The sequence below is a fragment of the Haliotis rufescens genome, unplaced genomic scaffold, assembly GCF_023055435.1.
Source record: "Haliotis rufescens isolate VD_foot unplaced genomic scaffold, xgHalRufe1.0.p SCAF_4, whole genome shotgun sequence".
Lineage (NCBI taxonomy): Eukaryota > Metazoa > Mollusca > Gastropoda > Lepetellida > Haliotidae > Haliotis > Haliotis rufescens.
In genome coordinates, this window is record NW_025964112.1 from 16,688,559 (window position 1) to 16,703,873 (window position 15,315).

Below are 15,315 nucleotides of genomic sequence, written 5' to 3' on the forward strand. Positions count from 1 at the left end.
TCTATATATATTCAAAACATCAATGACAACTTAGGCAATTGATTCGACGCTTATAGCGTATGTTGTTATGCATAGATAGATAGAATTAGACCACTGAAAATATTATTACTCATAAAATTCGTTTTAGATTAATTATCATAAAACTAATGTCTTCTCGTTTTCTGTATTATTATAGTTTTTAATATATAATTACTGATTATATCTTCACTGCAAAACACACCAGTCATCTATTTAGTAGCCTCGTGTGGCAGGGATAGGTTACTTGGTAACTATTCTAAACGAGAATCCCTAAATGGATCAACTGTTTGTGTACATTCTATGTATCATGTTTAACATACGTTCAATTTTAACAACGAAGATGCACTGCGTTGCCTTGTTGCCAGCTGCATCCTTGGCATCAAACCGCACTATATGTGTTCCAACTGGGAAGCTGCCGCCGATGCTTGTCACAGTGTGAGCAAACGTTGGTGTCATGGTCACCTGTTGACCAGAGTTGTCTGATACCGTTATTGTCGGCCATATCACCTTTGTGAGGTTACTAGCCGGGTCCGATGTCTGGTGTATCTTCTGTGATGGACAATTGTTGAAAACCGGGGGTTCCACATCTACACAAAGTACATTAATGAAAGTAACCATAAGAAGAAAGACAAAATACGTTAATATATCTGACCATCTGACCTATTTTGCGTAATGGCATATGAAAACACCTGTGTTCAATGAGCCATGTAATGCATACGGCAAAGACACGGCAGTTATCTAAGGCGCCGAAATTTGCTGTACAGGCGGCTACAGGAATCGTATAAGCGTTGATCCGAATACGCAATTCACCCTGAGTAGATATGATCTTTGTATTGTCAGCACCATACCCGTGTTTGTGGGTTTCAACAACATGGTAAACATCTAAGCCTTGCATTACTTTCAAACGTGTTATGGCTGAAATACTGTTCAATTTATATACCATTATGTACTTGAAGTTCTGTTTAATTAATATACCGCAATATGACTGTTCAGTTGATACACTGATATAACTGAAGTACTGTTCATTTAATATTGCGCTATATAACTGAAATACTGTTTAATTTCAGTTTAAATGATAGACCATGAATTTACTGAAATACTGTTCGATTTATAAAGCCATTATATAACTGAAATAGTGTTCAATGTATAGACCACGACACAAATGAAATATTGTTCAAATGATAGACCAGGATGTAGCTGAGATACTGTTCAAACCGACTTCACGACAGGGTCATGCTCCACGGTCTTGTGCCCATTACCAGTACTTTCCAAAAGTTGGAAGAATGGCCATGTGCGGAATGAGACATTGGCTCTGTGTATTCACGACGATAAGCTAGATTGATCACACGGTTTGTAAAGTGGAGCTTAACCACTTAAATCAAATTTGCTGGGACTGCAAAGTCGCCTGAGCCTTGTCACCTATTAACCCTAATGTGCTGACCCGTTCGATTCCAAGTATGCCTAACGCCATAGAATGTATTGTGCACATGTCTACATTGTTAACACATACATGTAAAGATGATCTCTGCACTAAGTGAGAGGGTATTATATATCATGCCATTTGACAAACTTTAGTAAGACCAATCTTATGTAGGATGTAGATTCGTGTTACGGCCATGTCATTCTTACGGGTGACGGATTTGAGTTTGTCAGATGAAATTATACCAAATAAATACCTGCGCATTCGAAATCAGTTGTGGACCAGCCTTGTTCACCGCATTTAGCGTATCTTGCTTTTGTTGCAGCGTATCCTCTGTCTCGGTCACATTTCAACTGGCATACACTTCCATAAAACCATTCATTGTCACACTCAAATTTGCCTGCATTCTTTGGAGGAATCAAAGCACTGCAAGATTTTACTGAAAGCAGAAACAGCCATGCCATGTAAATATATCGTCTACATTCGGCGTAAGATAGATACCGTATTTTCTAACGTTGGACATATGTGAAGTCACTGATATTTAACTTCCTGGCACACACGGCGTTAATGCAGGAGATTAAAACAACAATCAGGCAGACATCCTTTTAAATTGCTGGATTTGCAGACCCGCTGACCGAAAATTGGACACACGTGAAATTAAATTATTTTATTAGTCTTTTTCCCATCGAAACTGCCTCATTGAGTCATTTCATAGAGAATGTTTCAACCAATGCAATTATTTTAAGATCACTTACCAGAATTGATTAACTATATATTTATGTTTATTTCAAGCAACGTCCCTGCGTTTTATTAAAGGTGTCTGTAAAGCAGGTGAGGAAAATAGGGGACTTACCATTCCAAATGACACGTCTTTTTTAATGAATCCGGATTGTGTTTCCATTTCGTTATTAAAGCACCCTCGTATACTTTGTTGACACAGACGGAATTATTCCTATTGTGTACATTCAGTGTCACATATGCTGCTCACAAATGTTGAAGCATGCAATTACAATCAATTCACTTTCACTTTCTTTCTGAATCCAAATCACCTTTTCTTAGTACTTTAAGCCCCAATTGATCTAATGATTGGGGTCACTTAGGCGAACAATCACTTGGTTTTCGTTGCACTGAGTAAGTTTTTCTACTTTTCCTGCTGATCTGTTGAACAAACATCTTGTTCATTCTTAACATCCTACATGTACTTTATCTTCTAACAAATACATTAGGATATTACCCTATGCTAACCCAGCTAGTGACAAGATGACCCCCGGTTCCGAAGCATGTGGTCTTGACATGCTTGTCCACATCACCTAACATGTATTTGATATACACTTGAGAAATGTGAAGTGTGCTTACAATCATATCACTGCATCAGTACAGGGCATTTCAAAGTGTATTCCCTGCGGTATTTCCATATCATATCAAATACATGTACCATACACGTCAATCGATCAATCGACCCGTGAAGAATAGGTCTTCAGCAACCCATGCTTGCCGTAAAAGGCGACTATGCTTGTCGTAAAAGGCGACTAACGGGATCGGGTGGTCAGGCTCGCTGACTTGGTTGATGCATGTCTTCGATCCCAATTGCGTGGATCGATGCTCATGATGTCAATCACTGGATTGTCTGGTCCAGACTCGATTATTTACAGACCGCCGTCATATAGCTGGAATATTGCTGAGTGCGGCGTAAAACAACAAACAAACAAACAAAGGATCAATCGGCATCTTTCTAAATTGTGAATAATCTTTTTACTGATAAAACCGTCCTACCGGACGTGCGAGTGAGATGTGTGAATCGTTTATCTGGAGAGCGTTTATTACATGTACATGATGACTTGTCCATTGCCATAAAATTCCAGTCCGTAAACCTTAGTCAAGAAAATACGGATTAAGCAGATTTTCCTTGATTTTAAATGAACATAATAAATTCGCGACCGTAAGTGTGGCCGGCGTTGACAGAACTGGTTTAGCCAGAGTCCGGATCAGAGAGATCATTTCATTGTATTTATTACAAACCTTTACAGGTCGGAGGCGGTGTCGACCATCCGTTTATCTCGCAAGTAGTTTGTCTTGATCCAACCAGATTATAGCCTTTGTCACAGGAATACTTGCATGTGTCTCCGAACTTCCTCCCCTGAAGACAGTTCACCTTTCCGTTGTTTGGATAAATCAATACGGGGCACCTGTGAACTAATATGAAACAAATGACAATGTATTTGTCTTTGCTATCATACAAAAATACCACATGTAGATGTCAATTGAATGCCCTCATTTTTGTGAACTTACCTTTCAGGGGAAACATATTTTGAAAACATAATGAAATAATATGCAAAAACACTGTATGGAATTGACCCGTGAAGATCCGGGGTAGAATAGGTCTTCAACAACCCATGCTTGTCGTAAGAGGCGACTAAGGGGATCGTGTGGTCAGACTCGCTGACTTGGTTGATGCATATCGTCGTATCCCAATTGCGTGGATCGATGCTCATGATGTCCATCACTAGATTGTCTGGTCCAGACTCGATTATTTACAGGCCGCCGTCATATAGTTGGAATATTGCTGAGTGCGGTGTTAAACAACATCAACAACAACAACAAGGAGCTGCATTTCGTGTAACAGTGTTTGACCAAGAAAAGTCATTAGACATTAGAACTTGTAGACGAGTATACTATTTACCTGGGAATACAGTTTGTTAATCATAATTAAAACATCCACAGGAAATGCTTCAAAGCAATGTTTTGTATATAATACTTAAAAAGGCAAGAGATATTTATCTTCCCCTTGAGTGTCTGTTTTCTGCTTTAGATGTTATGATTTTCCTAATATTATTATACGGGTCTGAAAATGTGAGGATACGAAATCGTACGTTTATGAAGATAGCAATAGGGCTTCAGAACTCATTTCTAATTTCAGGCTTTTGGCAGAGATTTCTCATGAATATATGAACAGGGTTTTGTAGCTTTTATTTAAGGTTGGATGTCTCTTCATAATAAAGTCTACAAAAGAATGACAAATACCTGGCATAAAACAATAACCAGTAAAACAACTTTCTCAATTAGTTTATTACTTTTATTATATATTATGATACGTGTGGTTTGGGCAACATATTTAGTAATCCTCACTCATTCTCTCCTGTTAAATCCGTCATGTTGAAGCCATTTTTTGAAATTCTTCAAGAATGGATAGGCCAGATCACATATCGCTCAAAAGGCACCCTCTATCAGCACCTAAAACCGCATTTATACAGTGTACTTTGAAAGATATCTGAACAGAACAGAACAGAATTTATTTCGTATAGTCTGACCATGAGGCCAATAGTACAGATGGTTGGATAATATTTGACATATTGTGACAGAGCGCTTCAGTAAATATTGGCTTTGGAATTTCTAAGTTTAAACATTTTATCAATATAAAGAGCTAGCTGAAATAAAAGTTGTCATTTGTTGTGAGTAAAAATACAAACATTTGCAGGGTAGGGTTTTGAAAATAATACGAGAGCAAATACCTTTAAGTTATAATTAAGTTAGTATAAGCTGGACATATAAATAGTGCGTGGTATTCATCATCAAAGTCTTCTTTATAGAAATTGCATTGACATGGTCATGGTCACTAGACATAGACAAAGTCATGGTGACTAGACATTCTATATTTATGTATTTTAAAATCATTTAAACAACAAGTAAATTTTGTTAAAGATCTTAAATTTACAGTCTTAATCAATGATAGATATTTTTTCAGGTTGTGGTAAGGATTTGTAAGTGCAATATGAATGTAGCCTGGGTGAATTAGATATACAATCTGGCGATTCTTGCATAAACGAATCTCTTGTTCTTTCCTTCAATGTATACATAAAAACATCACAGTCTCCGACATCTTGCATCAACCATACATTATCAAAACCATAAAGATATCTTTTACTAAACAAAACTGTTTCGTCACCTTTACTTAATTTTAGGACATGTTATCAACTGAAACAGGCCGCTGACAGAACATTCCAAACAGGAAAGAACTTGCCTGTTATTTAACTCTCCCGCAATAGCCGACGAATTTCACTATCTATTTCGGTGTGATTATTTACGTCCTTAAGAAAACACTATATACCCGAAAATTATTATAAATTTCCTAATTTAATAAACAAGAGAATCTCCTTAACACTAGAAACATGAAAACACTATCCATCACGATTCATTAGTATCCTGTTACATGAGGTCAGCATCTTGCCATCTTGATATGTTAATTCATTTATATGTATCCAGGTGAGAATATAGGTCCCCAGCAACCAATGGTTGTCATAAGAGGCGACTAAATGGATCGAGGGGTCAGGTTCGGTGATTTTCATTACATGTCATCGTTTCCCAATTGCATGGATCTATGTTCATGATGTCACTGGATGATCTGGTCCAGACTCAATTATTTTACAGTAACAAACAAAACAAACATCTGTGTTACAGTCAAGGAGGCGGGTTGGCAGAGGTTGTTCAGTCGTCTGACGTGCCGCCATTCGCTGTGCAGAGTTGCGTCAGTTTGTAAATGCCATGAGCCAAGTAGTCAGTGAGTGAGTTTAGTTCACTGTCTGTTTAAATGTCAAACTTTTTTACAGATCAGTAAATATCCCTTCAAATTTCTATACGTGGCATAACCCTTTTACATCTGAAGACTACTTTGTCCCAACATTCTCTTAAATCAAGAATGTGCCCAAATGCATTATAATAGTACATCGTATCCATTATAAGTGTCTTGTGTCATCCATAGAGATGATGTCATGTATTGTATATGTAATATTTGTTCACTCTCCTCTGAACATGAGAATATGGAATCTGAATCTGATCCTGAATCTGATCCTGAATCTGAAACAGTTATGTCACGGTGTGTCAGCTTCTTGTGGGAGGAGTGCCCGAAGTAATGTAGGTTTTATACTTTTCCCGCTTTTATCACTTTGGTGAACACCGAAAACATGGGTGCTGAAAACATGAGACACATAACCTGGGCAAATCTGGGATTCGAACCCACCATCATTGGCACACCCAAGGGACGTGTGAAATTGTAGAGTCTTAGACAATTTGGCCAGTCGTGACCCTTGGAATAACAACAGTATGTAAACATAATTATTCAAAAGGGAATAAAACAAAGGACTTACCTTTAACCGTAAAACATTTGTCGGGGCAAATCGACCAAAGATGAGTGCAAGTGTCGGTGGTTTTATATTGTATGCAGTGTTTCCCCTCAGCTAAAGGAGTACCAGGAGGGAAACCATTGATCAAGGTCAGCTCGAAACATCGTCTGAAAACGATATGATACATTTGCATTAACAACGAGTGAAATGTCATGTGTGTATGATGTCGTGTTTTTTATATGCATTGTCAAGTGTACATGTGACTAGTGTACGTGTCCGATGGTAAATCAAAACGTTTGTGGCCTCAAAGATATTGCTTTGTGTTAGGTGAGGTTTTCACCGGGAGTATGAAGAATATCATCTCTTGGAAGACATAACACCCTTGAATGTAAGTGAGGCAGTGGTAGCACTTAAGATGACCTTAGAAACTGAAAGTGGAGGCTTCCCAATGCATGGTTATGGCAAACTGACGTCATAAAATTAAGGAGGAGTTATTGGACATCTCGTGGAAGGTCAGGCCTATACGTACTTAGGGATGCAGGTTTTTTACAAACACCAGAATGCCCAAATCAAGGGAAAACGTCGGGCAGAGTACAAATGTAGACTTAAGAAAATCTCAGAGCTGAACGCTCGCAATAAAGTTAAAGTCACAAATACATATGCTGTACCCGTCCTTTCATATTCTTTTGATTTAAAAAAATTTGTTGATTAGACGAAACAAGAAATTCAGAGTATTGACACCTTCACACAAAGAGTCATATCAGACAATAGATCCCACCACCCTCGCTCTTCCCTCAATTGCTTATATTTACTAATCATAAGGGGAGGGCGTGGTTTGATTAACGTTGGGGCTCTTCATGATAGAATTGTTTTGTACACTTTTGCAAACATTTATTTGTCTGATGATCCTCTTGTGAAGCATGTCAAGATGAAAACAAGGCATTCCACAGTGTACGTAAACGAGCCAAGTTTGTGGGACATAATCTCAATGTCATTGTTTATTTTGTTGATGGTTCCGTTCAGCTAGGCGGTACAGAAATGGGTGTCAATCAATCGTAGTGCTATATCTAATCTGCCCAGACTCAGTTTTTCAAGGAGTAGCTATCATAAAGTTCCTAACTTCCACCAAGGCGTTCGCTGCTCAGCGGCGATATGACAGTTAGTCCAGTATTTTTACATAAGATGGGTGCAGAATCATGTTTGAGTTTCTGAATGTTCAGAATGTTTCTTTCCTTGGACCTTGTTTGAGGTCGACTGGAAGGGAATTCCAGAAGCCACTGAAGAAAGTTCTATAAGCCAATATTGTCTTGGTGTCTGGAATCGTAAGGCAGATACTTAGTTGACGTGAGGGTTATGAGCCGATGAAGATTCTTAAGAACAGGGTGATATCTACGTGTTCATCTCATCTGATAAGTAACATTGTTTTAAATCACGAAACTGGTCTTATTAAATACAAATCAGGAAGCTGCAACTGTCTCACTTGTTAGAAAGTTCTGTTCCTTCAAAATCAGTGTGGCAAGTGTGGCCAAGTCATCTACGGTGCCGCAATTTCCTATGCAGAAATGCTAACCTTGGTCACGCAGGAAACCTTCTATCGTGGGTTTGAATCCCGGTTCGCCCCGGTTATGTTTCTAGGTTCGCAGCACCATGCCCGAGCTCGTTGGTTTTACCGACGTGGTCAACGTCTAAGACCTGTATCACTTCGGGCTTTCCTCCCACGATTTGCTGATATATTTGCCGTATAACTGGAATACTGTTCAAAACGGCGTTAAAACCAACTCACCCCAAAATAGTAAGTGAGTTATGTAAGACATTAACACACTGTGTTTGGATTTTAAATCTAGGTTACCTATATTGGATCCATGACACAATAAACGTGAACTGTCAGCAAAGATATTGATTGAATTAATTGAATTAATGAAACATTGATAATAACATTTTAACAAATATGGCGCTTTATATGCTTAAACATTGTAGTTTTACATCATTACACTTCACTTTAATGTGACAGGCATTGAAGGTATGCAGCTCAGCTGCTTCGTCAGCTAACATCAACTGGGCACTTTAAAGAAAATTAAGCAAACCTTGTAATGTTTTGTTGTACACCTTTTAGCCGCTTACTATCAGTATATATCAAGTTTACTTCTAGCCGCTGACTGTGACACAAACTATCTGACGTCACATATGGAGAAACACCAAATATCAAACTCTCTGTTGTCTTGTAAACTTTAAATACACCTTTTCGTCGATTTCCAACGTGTTTTGTGTGCAAACAGTATTGTTACACATAGCCATGACATGCATATGTCTATAATTACTTAATTTGCCATTTTTTATAAGATGTTAAACCCAATTGTTAATCCCATTGTATTCAAAATAACCCTTTGAAATACCAGCCGACAACCGAACGTCACTGAACTGCGTTTGGGATTAGACTTACAGGTTGAGTTACCATGTCGCCTCTCAACCAAATTTAAGACAGACTGGATACAAACCACTCTCGAAGTGACAGAAAATGGATCAGTTATCTAACTTTATAATGGCAGTGTCATATACATTGCAACATTTCCCCACAATGTAATCTGTTTCGGCAAATAATCGAGACCGATTATCTCTGGTGTCGGCGCGTACAAGCATGACTCAACATTCATGTATGTTAGGTCAAATACAAATAGCTTTGAAGTCAAAGACGTGTTCAAATCAAACATCCACACAAGTATTACCTGAAATCTCCCATATTCATCTATTTACATATTAATCCATACACCAGTACTATATAAATCCATACATCCATGCCATATCAATCCTGACATCAGCAACATATCAGTCCATACATTAGTATTTTATAAATCCATATCAATCCTGACATCAGCAACATATCAGTCCATACATTAGTATTATATAAATCCATATAAATCCTGACATCAGCAACATATCAGTCCATACATTAGTATTATATAAATTCATATCAATCCTGACATCAGTGAGTGAGTGAGTTGGGTTTAACGCCGCTTTTAACAGTATTCCAGCTATATCACGGCGTGTCAGCTTACTGTGGGAGGAAAGCCCGAAGTGATGCAGGTCTCAGACGTTTAGCACTTCGGTGAAGCCCACGAGCAAGGGTATGGTGCTGACAAACCTAGAAACATATTTGGGGTGAACCGGGATTCGAACCCACAATCATAGGTTTCTGGCGTGCCCAAGGGCCGCAACTCTGCAGCGAATCGCGGTGCCTTAGACGACTGGGCCACCCGTGCCCACCAACGTTATATTATTGAATTGAATAGAAAACTGAATGCCTAATCACCTGTTTGATTGAACGGGCCACTTTACATTGGCTGTAACCTTTCTTTTGTCGGCAAAATAATTTGTATTTATACTTGGGCTCCATGGAGTTGGTGGAGATGGAGGTGGACGCCCTGAAAAGAAATAGTAAAAGTACATGACCAATCATAATGTCATATTTAAGTTGGTTACCCGTAGGGATTCCGGATGAGAAGACTGATCCTCAGCAACCTACACTTGTCATAAGAGGAGATTAAATGGACTGTGTGGTCAGGCTCTTTGACTTGGTTGCGTGAATATCATCGTATCTCAATTGCTTGGGTCGATGCTCATATATAAAGGTTCTGGGTGCGGCATTAAACAACGAACAAACAAGCACATTTAAATGCATGTTTATATCACCTGATATGCTTTGAGATAATGAATAAGAAAGGATGGTACATGCATATGCTATGTAAGCACAAATGTACATGAATGGACTTGCGTGTCACCCTGTGTACGTGTCAGCTGATTCTTGTAAACTACAGAGGACTAAAGTGGCCATCGGCTGTTAACAGGTCTTCGTGACTTCGCTCAAAGGTTGCTGACTGCTTTGTTCAGTACTCAGTTCGAGAAATGTTATTACTATAGAATGAAACTATTTCTCGTACATGCATCCCTTAGATTTGATATTATCCGCTGATCATGGGCTCGTATGTCATTTGCATTTGTTTATAAGCACCAAAACTGTTTTACAGAACATATTATACTCACGTCGATGACAGCAGCACGCATAGTGTACGCTCACTGCAACACATATATTCATATGTTTATAGGTAATGTTGTTAGAGTAATATTAAACATTGATAGATGATGATTTGATTTTATGTCGATTAACAATAGACAATATACCTAATCATTACACGATAATATGCCATTCAAATACACAATACCTGCTAAAAGAACGGACGTAAATCCCAGCCCCATCAATCTCTTTTAGGATCTGAAAACAAATCTGAAACTGTTATGACACGCAATAGTACACGTCTGTTGTAGTTTGTTTGTTTGTTGTTTAACACCACACTCAGCAATATTCCAGCTATATGATGGCGGTCTATAAATAATCTAATCTGGATCTGACAATCCAGTTATTGACATCATGAGCATCGCTCCACGCAATGAACACCCGATCCCGTTAGTCGCCTCTTACGACAAGCACGTCTGTTGTAAAGGTCACGGTACATGCTACATGTATCTGGTTACGAAGGAAATATATATGTTATCTGTTACGAAAGTAATTCATTGCAGTGCAGATTATCCGTCATGAATGTGGTGATAATAGGAGGCCAATAAAACAAACAAACCAATCATTTCCGCAGAATCAACTTGATAAACTAAATGACATTATTTCTGTTACTCTCAATGCGGACTGTTCTTTGCATGATATTAACTGTTGCGTCTATGCTGCTGCTCGAACACTGGAGGAACTCCATACTGTTTCCAAAGACATTGAACCACAAAAGGGTAATATCTAGGGAAAATCCTGGACAGAACTTTGCTTAAAATTACGTTCATCACGGCAATCAATGTCAAAACGCCAAAAATCAGTTCGGAAAAAATTGAAAACAAAATAGAAGACAACGAAAGGGAAAATTCTAAATCAAATTCTTGAAACTCTGAAGGCAAAATTAAAGGTTTGGACAGAAAGAAGAAGAAAGTGGGACAAGAAAAATAATTTCATAAAACAAAACAAATTGTTCAAATCTATTGAAAAACAATTTTACAGGCCATTAATTTCAACCAATGGCAGTGATAAGAAAATACCCACCATAAATTCCTCTGAAAGGTTTTGGAAACAGTTGTGATCTACACACGACAACCACGGAACCATGGGTAAAGGATTACAATGATTGTGAACTTGAAAAAAACATAAGGTCACCATTGTTGTGTTTCATTACACCTGATTGCCTGAAAAATGTCCAAATCTAATACGGCGCCAGGGCCTGATGGTATTCGAAACAAGTTAAGGAAACTGTTCCCATGTGTTCAAACACCATTACATCACTGTTTTAAATCTTTTAAGCATACAGGGGATGACCCCGCCTTGGTTGTGCAAAGGTCGAACAATACTTCTCCCAAGGAAAGGTGACTTGACAGATCCCAAAAACGTCCGCCATATTACTTGACTGAATACACAATACCAAATATTTTCTGGGTGTCTTACAGATCTTGTGTCATCACTTGCGCTTCCAATGTCATTATTTACATGGAGCAGTAAGGAGCCAGGAAGGGATGTTGGGGTTGTAAGGATCAATTGCTAGTTCAGAATGATCCTTGAAGATAAAACTGATCACCGCAACCTCTCATTGTGTTGGATAGATTAAATGTGTTGATTCTGTACCTCACGAATGGATTTGGAAGTCACTGGAATGTTTTGACCTCCCCAAGCGATTCTTCGTGTCAATACCCCTGGTATAAGATCGAGTTATCAGTGGCGTCGAACATAATGGAAATATCTAACTTAGTAAAACCAACAGTGTAAATTGTTGACTTTCCGTAGGCTTCATTATGTCATCATGAAGATTAACAAGTGCTGTTTCCGCAAGTTGGAAGGTTCTAATAGCTTAAGTGTTCTGCTAGACGACGTGAGACTTGGATATTTGGAAATGAATGACAGATTTGACACGCGTCTGTGGTTCTTCAAGTTGTTGGTGACTTCGAGTGACTACGGCTTGCTTGAAAACATTGGGGACTTCGACATGGTCAGAGATGTGTTTATTACATCTATCAGAGGTAGTACTATACTGTCAAACAACAAAGGAACTGAAATCAAATTCAGCAACGCATTGTTCACTGCGGATATGTTGTAATCTTGGAGTTAAAAAAGACTGCAAATCGCTACTCTAGATCAACTACTTCCTCTGGACGAATGTGAACAGTTACTTCGTATTGCATTGTTCCATTCAATGCAGACGCGTATAAAAGTCTGCTTAGCTTGCAATAGGGCCGTGTTGACATCGCTTCCAGACTGTTTGTGGTGCTGGCGGTGCAATTTCAACTTAGACGAGCGACACCGTTTCTCTGCTGCGCAGCAAATATTTTTCTTTTCAAGAAAATCATCATTTTCCACCAAGAGTGAAACCGGATCACAATGCATCTTGATTTCAATTGGGCATGTGAATCCAATATGTTAGATGGTGTTCATGTGACTGAGGCTGCTTTGTCATTGACATATTCCATGTTGGATAAAGATTCAAGCGTATTCGAAGATTCAACATCATTTGAGAAATTATTCATGACAATATTCCTCGATTTCCTGTAGCTGTGGTTTTGGTTTGGCGAATTTGACACAGCACTAGATAATAGAGTGACCTGACATCAGTTTGTCACATACATTTATATCTACAACATCCACATTGTGTCATTATCCTTCATGATGATGAGAGGGGCGGTGGGGTAACCTAGTGGTTAAAGCGTTCGCTCGTCACGCTGAAGGCCCGGGTTCGATTCCCCACATGGGTACAATGTGAGAAGTCCATTTCTGATGTCCCCCAGTATACAAAGAGTATTATATTTCGATGTCTCATATTAACATACATGAATTGTGGATTAGTTTGTTTCTGAATCAAATTAAAAGTTGAAGTTTTACAACAGTGAACCATTTTAACTGGAGAAATTATTTATAATTAAACTCAAATTTGTCAATTTACTGTTTTTAAACAAAATATTTGTCTTTTGAAGTTTGATTTAACATGGAATTTGACTTCTTTAGGTAAAACCCACATACCTTGATAATCTCTGAAAACATGTTGTCACCCTCAGGAAAAAGGGCTGAGTCATGCCTTTAGTATCCCCCTACTGACAAAATGGTCAAGACGTATTTTGTAAGAAATATATACTGAACCGCAAAAGAAACGTCACCATGGATAGATATATGAGAAACCTTATTTGTCCAAACACTGTAAACATACTTTGAGATATAATAAAAAGATGAAACTTGGCAAAACTGATCATCAAGATAGAAATTAAAGTGTCAAATGTTCTTAAACACAACACTGGTCTCTGAGCAAATATCATTACAAGCCATTATCTCGTGTGTCCGCCATGTGCATTGAAGATTGCCGTGCAACGTCGATACATGGAATGGACGAGGCAGTTTATGAAGGCCATAGGCACCACTGCCTCTCCCTGGACCGATGTTCTGGAAGACCACAGGGCCGACCCTCTGTGCAAGGCCAATTCCACCCTCCACCGTGGTGTCAGAATGGGTCCTCGGTGTGGCCTGTGACAAAGGAGGTGTCTGCTCGTCTATCGTCGACGCACGGTGTCCGCACTAATGTGTCGCTGGTGTGTCCCCATGGTCTGTCGAGCAGTTTCCGCAGCAGTAACAAAGGGATCTTGAAGATGCCGACGCACAATCTGACGATCCTGACGTCGGGTGGTGAGCCTTGGTCTTCCACTACGTGGTCGGTCATGGTACCGTTGCTGTAGCCTGTATATGGTCCTTACGTGGACTTGAAATGCATTGGCTACTTGCCGGACGGTTTGTCCGGCTTGCAATCGTCCAAGGGGTTGGTGTCGCTGATTTTTTGTCGATCTTGGCATGTGGTAGCAATTCAATAACGAATGAATGTTACCCGATCTGGGTGGATTTTTATAGGGCAAGAAATGGGGGAACCCAAGTGCATTTCAATTTGCACGCAACTCACGTGCATCGGGTTACCATTTATCATCAAATTTCATTTTTCCGGACAAGGTAATGTTAAATTTTAGAAACTTTGACAAAACTTACCCAGATATTTGAATGACAACTTTTCATACGATGTAACTTGAGGTGTCGTTTCTTTTGATGTTCAGTATATGTTTGAATCGCCCAAACATAATGATATTGTTACGAGAATTCAAAACGTAAGGGACCTTTCGGGGTAAATAAACATACCCTAGCTCTTAAAGTGTGTGGCACTGATGTGTGGCACCAGTTACATGCTGCTTAAGGTTGAAGTAAGAGAGTAAATCACAAAAAGCTTTTAGAATGGCAGTCCGTTTCTTTCTCCACAAGAATGTTAAAAGAAAGAGTATAAGGTGACCTGATTCAAGTGCGAAGCATTCAAGTTGATCAGAAAATCCCTTCAAGAAATCCTCATTTGAGAGTTTTTGCTTTTTGGACGGCGACAGAGTAGAACTGGTCTAAGCACGTCACATGCAAGCTCGCTGGTTATATGAACATATATGTACATACATGTATATGAGATTTGGACTGGATGCGTTGGACCGGAAGTGATTGTACAATAATAATCGCAACATCACCTCCTTTCCTGTGTGATCTGTTGGTCTGTACTACGTTGTAACCTTCTGGCAACAAGCTCTTTTAAAACGGCTTCATCATTGTCTCCCAGTCACGTCTCAGTAACTGCAAACATATCATTATCCATTTCCATGGTATGGTAATCCAGCATAAGAACCTAGTTCCCATTGGACAGTGCATCCATTCTTCCA

The 15,315-nt window shown here is 39.0% G+C and overlaps 1 protein-coding gene and 1 long non-coding RNA gene across 2 annotated transcripts; both read right to left on the reverse strand.

Moving 5' to 3' along the window:
- Nucleotides 1-297: 297 nt before the first annotated feature.
- On the reverse strand, nt 298-9,292 carry LOC125372462 (sushi repeat-containing protein SRPX2-like). Its single transcript, XM_048382536.1, has 5 exons — nt 9,279-9,292; nt 6,580-6,722; nt 3,458-3,631; nt 1,695-1,877; nt 298-605 (listed from the first exon to the last, which is right to left on the reverse strand). Exons 1-5 carry the CDS (start codon nt 9,290-9,292, stop codon nt 298-300), a joined length of 822 nt encoding a protein of 273 aa, XP_048238493.1.
- Nucleotides 9,293-9,862: 570 nt separating this feature from the next.
- LOC125372354 lies at nt 9,863-10,882 on the reverse strand. The gene is made up of 3 exons (XR_007218086.1): nt 10,773-10,882; nt 10,594-10,626; nt 9,863-9,974 (listed from the first exon to the last, which is right to left on the reverse strand). It is a non-coding gene; the product is annotated as an uncharacterized LOC125372354 (long non-coding RNA).
- Between the last annotated feature and the right edge of the window lie 4,433 nt (nt 10,883-15,315).

Excerpts from the sequence above, each read along its gene's own strand:
- LOC125372462 (XM_048382536.1), bottom strand. Across the intron at positions 3,632-6,579 it reads CAAATGTTTTACGGTTAAAG|TTCACAGGTGCCCCGTATTG; the intron begins GTAAGTCCTTTG and ends GTTTCATATTAG. Across the intron at positions 1,878-3,457 it reads ACCGCCTCCGACCTGTAAAG|TAAAATCTTGCAGTGCTTTG; the intron begins GTTTGTAATAAA and ends TTCTGCTTTCAG.